This window comes from Apostichopus japonicus, chromosome 5 (assembly GCF_037975245.1).
Source record: "Apostichopus japonicus isolate 1M-3 chromosome 5, ASM3797524v1, whole genome shotgun sequence".
Classification (NCBI taxonomy): domain Eukaryota; kingdom Metazoa; phylum Echinodermata; class Holothuroidea; order Aspidochirotida; family Stichopodidae; genus Apostichopus; species Apostichopus japonicus.
The window spans coordinates 8,941,636-8,953,810 of NC_092565.1; the positions used below are offsets into that span (position 1 = coordinate 8,941,636).

A 12,175-nucleotide genomic window follows, 5' to 3' on the forward strand; every position below is an offset into this window, starting at 1 on the left:
AGTAGTGGAACCTTCAATGCATATTTGCATTCTGGTTTTCTGAAGCAGGGGCGAGTTGTCCTGTAGGAAATCATTAACAAACAAAACTAGGAAAAACAACAACAACAACAAGATCTTAAAGTGATATCTAAGAAGTATATTTGTTTAAATTGGAATCTCATTTTGAATTTTATTATTGAAGTGATAAAAAAAGGAATAAAATGAAAAGCAAAGAAATTTAATTATTTAACAATTACAAGGTGAGAACTAACAAACTAAAAACCCCTTTCCTCCAGAGTGGTAGATCCCATAGAATTATTATCTGATTCGAGAAAGACATTCAATGTTATCCTTGTTTAGAAAAAGAGACCACCAAGAAATTTGGGGTGTGGATAGGGAGGGGTCTGGTTAGGGGATGGATGTGGCTAGGGGATGGGTATGTATAGGGGCAGTAGTACAGACATGTATTGAAAAGAAAGCATGCTCAAGTTTTACTACAATATGTACTGGACCATGCAACTACATAAAGCATAATGTAACTGCATTTTACATATTTATATAGAAACGTTAGCACTTGTAGTTTTGAGTATAATTCTGTGTGAACCGGAGATTTTTTTCTTGCTAGGATATGTCATTTGCAAGGGATTACTGGTAAGCAAAGTACTAGTTCAAGTACTGCAACTATCCACCTGACATGTATTTATGTCCGGTAAGAAATAAGAAAGGCTTCAAAATTTCATTAGCACACGTACTGTAAGCCAGCAGAAATCTCTATGTACGATACAGCACCACATTGTGTACCTGTGAGGACTAACACTCCTCTAGGGTTTGATAAATTGATTCATGGACACTAGCATTAGAAGGGGAAAATGTGGCAGAGTCTAACAAAGAAAACCAAGATGGCTGGCAAACCTGTAGTTTTGTTAATCTGATGCCAGCAGAGTATTCCTGAATATTTAAATGAACTAACAATTTCTTAACATTTTCCTTTGCATCAGACAAAATATATAATTCTTAAGCTTTATAAGCAAGGTGCAAAATTATGCAAGTAATAGTTTGCTACAATGAAATCGAGATAAGAAAGAGGAAGGCACAAATAGTTAACATGGCGACCACACACAATGCCTGTTGCATAATCAAAAGTGCTTACACATGCAAGAGTTTGTTTTGCTCATAGAAGGGGCTCTCCCTGAGTGTCAGGGAATTAATAAACATTTAATAATATGCCTTTGATTCCAATCATTAAAATATCAGTCATGTTACTTAGGAAACTGAAATGATTACATAGTGAAACAACTTTCCCCTTGTTATCCTACCTCTCTTTACAATTTCCATTATTCCATCCTCCACTCTCATTGCATTATTGATTTACAAAACTGATGTGAAATTTCTTCATACAGAGCTGAGATGACACAAATCAAATCATAAAATTACAGGACATTTAGACCAACAAAGTAACATGGCTGGCTACATGACTGGCGTTAGACCCCAACCTCCCCGCACCCCCATCTAGATACCCACAGTTCCTAAAATATTTCTTTTGCAAGCACTTCAGACTTTATACATACATGCACAAATACATACATACATTCCTTGATTTAAGAATTTACCTTAGTAGAGAATGTTCAAAGGAAAAGAAAAAGAAAAAACAAGTTTCGGCAAACTAAAATATAAAAGTTCTGGTTTTGTTCAGAAAACCATCAAGGCACATCTATATAAACCCCGTAGACTCACCTGACTTCATAAACACATAATTTGTTCCAATCCAATCAACCAACACAGTGGAACACTCATTTGCATACCATACCCGAACATAAGAGACTTCACGGTTCACGACAACCTATGCTCTGATGGCAGTCTTGTGTTATACCGAAGAACTTGACACACATCAAATCTGACGCATAACAGAAGGGCTTTCAGCATCTTAACAGAATCTTGATAATAACCCAACATTTCATCTTAACAGAAACTTGATAATAACCCAACATTTCTGGGAGAAGGACATCTTCCTCTACTTCCATGGCACCAAATGTCGATAAGTTCAGCCTAAAGACATACTTGTCATGTGTTTGGCTTTACTTGTTCAACAGTAGTAATGCCTCTTTTAGGTAGAAACTAGCAGAGTAAGTCACTCCTTAAAACAAACGTAAAACCAGAACTAAAAATGACAGAAACCTAAATGAAATCTACTAAAATTATTCCTTAAACTACTGAAATCTTTAATGGGGTAACATTATTGTAAATAATGTAAACGTTTCACATATTTCCAGTGACAATACTTTACACTACATCTACCAGGATCCCTTAAGCCCCTGAACACTACCCCCCCCCTCTCTCTCTCTCGCTTTCCTTTACCCAGACTAAATTATAGAGAGGATATAGAACACAGGAGGGGTTGACTGTAATTTGTGGAAAACTTTCCCACCTCTCTCTCTACATAAAGTAAACATATTCGAATATTGTATTTAGTGATCAATTCAATTAAAGTATGCACTCACTACAAGGTAGTTTGTAAAATTCTAACTGAAACATATGGGAGATTATTAAGCAGAACACACTCTAAGAAAATACACACACAGCAATAGAGTGAGGAGGGGACTTCCCCTATAGAGGGAGGAGGGGACTTTCCCTCTTTACATCTGAAACACTAATCTAACAATATCACATAGGTTGCATATCTCTGTTACAAACTCAAGGTGAGCATTGCAAATGTAGGGTTTGTTCTTCTCCTTGTGATAGAATGAAATGACTTTTATGGGGGAAAATAGTTTTAAAAACAGAAATAAAACATGATATCTTACAAATGTCAAAATGCTAACTGAAATATTAAAAAACAAAACAAAAAACCAGAAAACAAGACCTATTGCAAATTTAGTTTTGATAAAGAATCATCTAAAGAAAGAAAAGGTAAAAAAAAAAACGAGCAAAGCAAAGGAGAAAACAAGTTTCATTAAAAGGCATCAGAGATAATCTGATCATGATAAATTTTCTTAAGTTCAGCAGGATCCATTATTTAAATCATAGGCAAATTCAGTTCTGCTTTGCATAAATTTTCTCGTATATAAAATGCTGATGCTGCTATACAAATGTTCATAGACGTTATGCAGTTCAGTAAGCATCACAACGAGAACAGTTTCATTTTTGCAACCGGTCATGTCCAAAAATTACTGATGATTTACAAGTATACACAGGAAAAATTATTACTATTTTTCTCATTATACTTGATTTTTGAGAAAAAGTTGATTTTAAAGTCACTCATATCCCTGATCAAATGAGTTCTGATAATTATATAGTCATGCATAGTCACCTAAGGTAAGGAGAAAGTGAAGAACAATTCCTCTTTGTTATTTCCTATGTGCTGGTCACCGTGTGTACAAATGTGTTTATACCTGATTGTGAATCACCTGACACGACCTGACCTGACCTGGCTTATGAAAAGATAAAGACATACACAGCTGGAATTATCGACCAGCTCATTCCACTTAATGTCAGAGAGAACTTTTTTTTTGCAAATTTTTGTACTCTTTTTTTTTTTTTTTTTAAAACAATTTGGCATTTTGTTTATCCTTTGATTACCTGTACCCAATTAATTAATCAGATTAAACTGAACCTAATGGCAGTTTTGCTTGCTTACTTAACATGTTCAAGTAAAGAATCCTAGAACCAACTTACAAACCCAAATATGTATAGTTGACATCACAGAAGTATTGTTTGTAATGTTCACGTGGCGGCATAACCAGAGAATCTGCTCTTACGCCAGTTTTGCAACAACATGTGCATGATTATGACAGATTTAATCAACAAAGAAGAATGATTTCTTTTTATTATTATAATATTAAACCACAGTGTTTTAGAGATTTTTTACAGAAAAAATAAAATTAATAAAACCTGTTCTTTTCCCCCGCCCATCCGAATCACACCACACAAAACGGTTAACTAGTGTGACATGTTGATGCTAATGATATTAAATTATTGCACAATCATGTTTGTCCAGACAAAAGAACAAATTCACCTATTATTTTGGTTTTTCATTGAATAAAATATTTAATGACAACAAAAACAATACCTTACTTCGTCTCATGTTGATCTCCTTGTAAAATCACTTTCAAGCTTCCATCTTTATTCTCCACATAAGAAATTTGATCAACTTACAACATATGTTTTGCTATATTTGTTGTTTTCTCAAGGACACATATAATTGGAATGTTTCATAAAGCAGCTCAGTGAAACTATTTCAAAATAGTCAAATTGGCTGAAACGCTTCCAGTTCTATTACAGAAATTAATCAATTCACTACAAATGCTTTCTAAAATTTTAGGCAGTATTTCTTTTCTGAACAGTTAATCGGTTGTTTCATCCACAAGTGCAAACTTGAACATCCTGTGAAAAGAGTGTTCAGAATTAAAAGTTTGAATTAAATTTAAAGAAATAATTCACCTAAAAATCTGCCTAATAATATTCGTTATCAGAACAAACTTATGATCAGAAACTATCAAGCTAATGCAGGTTTAGCTTTCGATCATTTTTGCATGAATTTTAAGTGAAGAAATAAGAAGTCAACTTGTTTTCATGATTTGTTTATCTAATTCATTTTTAACTTCTCAACCTTCAGTTTTATTTGAAGATCTCAAAATACAGATCTTTGCCCCACCACCCTCCTCACATTACAAATGCAGCTAGAATGTTTCCATGGAAACCTCATTTTCTTTTAAATAAAAATTACACACACAAAATGATCGTAATAACAACCGTATAATCTGGAATGATTTGTGATTTTCCTAATTTGTTTGAACTGCACCTCACCCATGGCTAACTGTCAAAGGTCTTCCCATGGGATATATTTGCTATCACATCTTAATCCAATATACAGCAATTAATCAATAAAGGTATGCTCATTTACTAGCAACGCCATGTTTTGATAAACACCCAAACTCCCCGATTTGGGTTATTGACAAGCGAGGATACCTTATGTCTCGATTCTACTGTTGCACCTTCCCATCTATCTAGCCTTATAACTGGTCATATTTCAGGCACTGCACCCCCTTGACCTTCCCCCGGGTCATCATCAATCACCTCCTCCTTCCAAAGTCTACCACCAGCCAAGCATAGATCTATTCTGATGATAATCTTGCACCCGTTTGAATCATGTTTTCGGACGTTTCCTTGCTGTGTTGGGGAAGCAGTATTCTCAACATGCCTATCCAGTGCTGCTTATGTATGCTTTGACTTTTCACTTGTTTTACATTTGTGGTTTGTCTTTGGTGTGCCTGGTTTTTGTACCATTAGTTACGCTGTCGTGTCAAGCAGGTACCGAATGCAGGTTTTTAGCGCCGTACCTTCGTAGCGTTACGTTAAGCATGACCTGGATGGAGCAGGGTTCAGCGGTGCGCATGAGTACTGCAATATTAAAAGTTATTAGGCTAGGGTAGATGGGAAGGGTGTGATAGTAGAGTCGAGACAGGTAAGTATCCTCGCCTGTACATACACAAATTGTTGATTATGCAGGGTAAAGTAAATAGTGACAGTTAATCAGATCGTACATGGACAGAATTTTTTTTTCTGACCTGATAGTTGTAGCCAATCTAGATATTATAAACCAAGTAAAACCAACTGGATCAGAGCTGTGGATTTACTTAGCTACAACAGAAATATACCTCCTGAAGATTATGCCACCACCTACATTAAGGAGGTATCTAATCCTCATTGGTAGCCCTAGCTACCTATGTAGTAACCACATGATCATGATACACAAAGTGAGCTATAAACAGTAAGCAGACCAAACTGATCATGGTGGCATATCTAGCTAGATTTATCGCTGTAAAGGTAAGAGGGCCTGATGTTTCGATCCTTGCAGGATCTTCTTCAGAGGCTGACAGTGATCCTACAAGCTGCAAAAGCATGATCCTATAGCTAAAGCTAACTGGGAAATCGGCTAGTTTATCCCTTGTGGGAATTGATCAGCTGACCATGATGGTAGCTAAATGCTATCAGTGTTGAGCAGATCATAATTGCTAATCTTACTTTGTATATATATATGTCTAATTAATGAGGGAAATACTGTTTCTCTTCAAGCATCAGGCTAGAGGTAGATATAAGAAAAAAAAGCTTCTATGGAACAAAAAAGCAGGAAAGAATTCCGCTATAATATCTGATTAACTTTCTTCCTTGTCCGGACTACCAGAGACATCTCGGCCGTAAGTTGCACACAACGTACGATCTCGCAGGTCGCCCCATCCACCGTTGGGCTTGGGAGGCTTTATCCTCAGGGGTCTGGTTTGGGGGGTCACGACCAAGTTTGATGGGTAAAGGTATCGTTGGTTGGTTTTAAGGTTCTCATCAATCTTCCTCACTAAATCGTCTGCATTGCACTTGCCGTTATGGTGAATACCACTGGAAAAAAAAAGAGAGAGAAGCGTTCTGTCAATACGATAAGTTCCCTCTCAGGCATGACGATGAAGACCACCTTTGTGTTAAATCTTACTTCATATTATGTTTGAAAGTAAGTTGGCCTGACGTTTCAATCCTAGCAGGATCTTCTTCAGAGGCTAAATAACAAGTAACGGAAGGGACAGAAACATGCACAGAATACAGAGAGGTTAATGAGCATGGTGAACACAAAGAGAGAGATGTAAGGGGATTAGTAGACAAGGGATGGAGAGAAGAAAGAAAGAAACCAACCGGGAAAGAGGAGAGGTAGGATATAAACAGTGGAGGGACAAAGAGAGGATTAAGGGAAGGGGGTAGGGAATAAACTAGAGAGGGACAAAGACAGAAAGGTGTGGAGAAAAATGGTGGAAGAGAGCTGTACACATCTACTGGGTCAAAATATAAATATCTTAATACACAAAAACAAAAATATATATATCTTAATACAAACAACTAAAAACTAAATACATGGGAGCAAAGTCGATACAAACATCTAGGATATATTTATATCGAAATTAAGCAATATTTAATACTGGAATTTCCAGAGTGAATCAAACTATTTTTAATCAATATTTGTTAGGATCGCTCTAATAGTAGTGAGTAGCAATGAAATGTATGAACCACTGATGTACTGTACTGTACTATTATAGTTCAGGCATTTAAGTATATTTAGTATCTTCATATTAATTCAATTCCCAGAACATACTGTGTCATACTGGTATCAGTACATTGTTACTCGTTCGGCGATGGGATGTAAGAACTATACCTCAACCGATCCAATCACCGTTATACATAAACCTGAGAGTACCACCTCTAATATCATCGCAAGAGAATAACGATTCATCTCCCCGGCAACGGGTCTCCGTAAATAATTCTTTCAAGAACTCGTCGAGGAGACCTCGGGATCTGAACAGCTTTCCCGAGAGCCAGATATCTTCAAGGAGATAGCACTCATTGTTTTAACAGCTCTGCTCTTCATCAACAAATATGCTTGTAGCAGGTCTAGTGATTGTGATGGTCTCCGACAGCCTAGAGTTATTAACGTAGAGGATGGCAATTTGACATTCCATCCCCAGGGTACTGTTCGAACGATCTACATCTAACAGCCTATGGGGTACCCAATTTATTTAAGTCATGAGCAAAACGTCAGTTGAGAACACTTACTACACCCAAAGGCCTTGAATTTGCAAAATTATTTGTAGTTAAATTAGTTTCGCAAAATTTGAAATGAGCAGAAACAATAATTAAAATGTGCTCACAACAGAGGCTAGCACAGACTCTTCCTCAAAACAGTTCATCATACGGGCTTATTTGGAGCCAGGCGTTAGTCTCTACATGGAGGTATTAGTTCCTGACAACTTAATGGTCTCTATCAGCAATTCTGTTGATAAATACAACTTATATGTATTTGACCTAATTACTTGTCCAGGCTAGGCTAGGTTGACTATTAACTGCATGATTTAACAGCTCTTTCAGCAGAACCAACTGCTAATAAACCTATCTTTTTCCTTTAAGCTACCATCCATTCGCTCCTAAGCCAATGACAGACATGCTAGAGAATGACCAATAACCGTCACACAAGGGCCAAACATACAATTTACAGGTTTAACCATTGATTTCAAATCTTATTTTGCAATTGAATGATTTAATCCCTTTACAATGTCTGCACATAGTTTGTCATAAGATTTTAGTAATAAGTGGATTTTTAGGTAATATTAGGCCCAAACAGTTTGAAAAAGTTTACAGCTGGCCTTTCTCTTTAGATGTTTTTTTCTCTTTGGCTGAGTGGTAACTACCAAGTGTCTGAAGATCAATTGTTTGGGCTCTAGAAACGTAAATGTTAGTTTATCTTTACCAAAAAGCCGAGCCACTTCAACACTCAGACAGAGATCTGTGTTAGAATCATATGGATTCAAAGTGTCATTGACATTAGGAGTAGTACAACCTGAGTAGCATTTGTGAGGCTCAGGATTCAAGCTGTATTTTCCAGTCATCAGAAATCTATAATAATGTTCTCCACTTAACTAAACTGGGGTCTTCTAAATTGATAAAACAGATCCCAAAATATGCTCCAAGTTTAATTTTGATGTATTAACGCTGAGCCGTTCCATTTGGTAAAAGGTACTTGGCATTCTCACATACCTCTGTGGTAGCTCGGCATCATAAAAAAATAGCTCTGACTTCCCAATTATTAATTTGATTTTATTACCACTGAGAGAGATATGAGAGATAAATTCTGGAGTCGGTGATATTTACCATTCACCAATGTGGAAGACTCGAGGAGACCGGAGGACGAGCGCCCTCAGCGGAGGTTTAAGGCACGATTTACTGAGATGCTGAAGGGTCCAGTCCCAGTTGTAGTCGTCATAGCTGCAGAATTGCTGCAGAGTGAAAACAGACAGATAAACCATGAAAAAGATGTTTAGATTACACCAGAAACAGCAGAATTGCTGTGAGTAAAAGTGAAAGAAGAACATAGCAGTATATCATGAACAGGGCAAGTTGACATCACATCATAGCTTGAACAAGAAGAAGCAAACAAGTAAACAGATGTAGAGAAACAAACACGTAAACAAATGTAGAGTTACAAACAAGTCAACAAATGTAGAGTTAACAAGTAAACAAATGTAGAGCTACTAACAAGTAAACAAATGTAGAGTTACAAACAAGTAAACAAATGTAGAGTTAACAAACAAGTAAACAAATGTAGAGTTAACAAGTAAAAAAAATTAGAGTAACAAACAACTAAACAAATGTAGAGTTACAAAAAAGTAAACAAATGTAAAATTAACAAGTAAACAAATGTAGAATTAACAAGTAAACAAATGTAGAGAAACAATCAAGTAAACAAATGTAGAGTTAACAAATGTAGAGTTAACAAGTAAACAAATGTAGAGTTACAAACAAGTAAACAAATGTAGAGAAACCAACAACTAAACATTAGAGTCACAAACAAGTAAACAAATGTAGAGTTACATCAATTTCACAGCAAATCACGTCACAAAGATGAAACCGTATTACACATACAAACTACCAGCAGACACTTTTTCTTTCCGTACATTCCCGAGGTCAAAGCCAAGGTTTGATGCCACTTGGCAATGTCAGATATCCGGTTTCCATCCTTTACATAATTAATATTCTAATCAATAACTGCCACTTTGGTCGATCCTTCTCTGGTTGAAATATCTTACAAATGTTACAGAGACTAGTGATGGTCCATTGAGAGGATTTGTATTTCCAATATTTATTCTCTTCAGGATGCTCAAACTAGATCATTTGAGGACAACAAGAGGATGACTAAAGATATAATCTACAAATCCATCACTTAGTCACTCCTTTGAAGGCCTTGCATTTGAAATATGAAACTACAACATTGGAAATATGTTGTAAACCTGTTGCTTAATACAAGCTGTAACAAGCTCTCAACTTAAGATATCAATTTTGATGAATCAACACAGAGCATTAATCATTTTACCTGCTACAATGTTTTATCTCTCTCACACATATCTCGTCATATATTTCCTCTTTTTATGTTACATTTAATTTAAAAATCAACTCTCGCTGCCATGTATTTTTAAATATGCTTGGTATAATATTTCGCACCAGAAAGTCTACTCATTCCGTCCATCGGGTGTTTTCCAAATCTTCTCTTTTTCGCCAAAAGAGATAAAGAAACAAAACCTCTTGGCATTTTTCATTGCATTGAAATTGATCACGTTCGAGGCTCTTGCAATCCACATTCATATGTTTGGTCTCCCTTGGTTTTTTCCCTTTCATCCTGCAAGCATTCATTATTAATAAATACCAACGTTCATCTCAACTTAACATTTTGAAACATGAGAAAAGTATGGGTAAAATTATTGTATTGTGCTTTTGTGGGGTTTTATTCCGTACAGGCAAAGGAAAATATCTTGTGCTAATTTTTTGCCAAATTAAAACGACCAAGTTAGGTGTAAAAACTCAACCCTAATGAAGAGACTTTGACAGCATGGAACGTTTACAGTAGTTCAAGGTTTTGATACTCTAGACACACTAGTTGTCACAAACTGTATGAGGCACAAGTTACTGATAAAAATGGTTGTATGGTATCAAGTACTAAGCAACAGATATAGACCTCGGCTAAAATACACAGGGGCACACACAATGATGGAAACATCAGACAGGATTTGTATCCAAATGATGGAAACTTATCAAGGTATGTGAACAATTAATTAATTTAATATTGTTGCAGAACTGAGTGTTTTGTTTCCTATCATTGTTTACAGACAAGAGATCCCTAAAGTGAAGTGAAGGATGCCGATATTTATGCTAAGAATTCCTTTTGGAAAGAACAGGCAGAAACTTGATAGGGTTAATAGCAATCTCCCCGTTTTTCTTTGTTTTTTTACTTCCTGCAAAAATGTTTCTAGCACATCCAACAAGTTTATGATTGCAAGTTAAAGTGACAGTTTTAATATTTTGAGGATGATTCACACATATAAACAAATTAGATATTTTAAAGTAAATGATATTTCCTACCCTGCGTACATTTTTGCCACCCCCCTCCCCCAACCACAAACACATTGAGGGAAAAATGGTTCAGAAATTAAATTCTCGGCTGGCTTCAGTATTTTTCCTGAAAGATTATTCATAAAATGCCCTGAGGGCATGAAATTCTTAGTGTTTCCTTCTGTCTTTAAATCCAAACCTTGTTAAAAAATGGCTGTGTCTCGGCTTATTTCTGAAGTTTCTCCATCCAATAAAATATCTTTGTTTTTTTTTTCCAATTTGGTAATCCCCAAAAGCTGTTTTCTTTTACTTCGATTTTCTCTCAGGGTTCAAGTCTGTCAGAGGAACTAACTCGATAACTCAAGCCTCGGGGCACACACAAAGGCCTCTGGAAGCGAGATGCTTATATTGGCAAAGGAAAACGATGGCAAGGAATTTCATTAAGTCTTTGGTGATAAAAATCACTGGGTGTTTCTTCTTCCTGTCCTTATTATTATGATTCAAGAGGCCTACAGTCTTGTTGTCCCATTGAAGATGAACTTGAGAATACTTGACTAAACACTTTGTTTGACAGGGAAGAATATGAAAAGGGAAACTAGAAATGGAAGGAAAAAAAATGTGCAATTTTCGAGGTTCGGGGTGCAACAGTAACTCGGACAGTAACTGGAATTGATAGGTCTGGCCTTAAGTTGTGATCTACAGTATTATTATTTCACCTGACCATAGTCATGTTGTCATCTGTTTATACACCTGCCCATGCTCTTGTGTATTAATGCCATCTACTAAATTCTCACCATGGTATGCTTGCCATCTATTTACACACCTGCTCATGCTCTTGTGTATTAATGCCATCTACTAAATTCTGACCATGGTATGCTTGCCATCTATTTACACACCTGCTCATGCTCTTGTGTATTAATGCCATCTACTAAATTCTGACCATGGTATGCTTGCCATCTATTTATACACCTGCCCATGCTCTTGTGTATTAATGCCATCTACTAAATTCTCACCATGGTATGCTTGCCATCTATTTATACACCTGCCCATGCTCTTGTGTATTAATGCCATCTACTAAATTCTCACCATGGTATGCTTGCCATCTATTTATACACCTGCCCATGCTCTTGTGTATTAATGCCATCTACTAAATTCTGACCATGGTATGCTTGCCATCTATTTATACACCTGCCCATGCTCTTGTGTATTAATGCCATCTACTAAATTCTCACCATGGTATGCTTGCCATCTACTTATACACCTGCCCATGCTCTTGTGTATT

The 12,175-nt window shown here is 36.3% G+C and overlaps 1 protein-coding gene across 1 annotated transcript in view; it reads right to left on the minus strand.

Annotated features, from left to right (window-relative positions):
- Positions 1–115: 115 nt before the first annotated feature.
- Positions 116–12,175, minus strand: part of LOC139967554 (alpha-1,6-mannosyl-glycoprotein 2-beta-N-acetylglucosaminyltransferase-like) — a 62,275-nt gene continuing 50,215 nt past the window's right edge. Inside the window, exons 8-9 of the mRNA XM_071971470.1 lie at positions 8,662–8,786; positions 116–6,369 (exon numbers count right to left, since the gene is read on the minus strand). Coding sequence (XP_071827571.1) covers positions 6,132–6,369; positions 8,662–8,786 — 363 coding nt within the window. The 3' untranslated portion in view covers positions 116–6,131. The remainder of the gene's footprint in view (positions 6,370–8,661; positions 8,787–12,175) is intronic.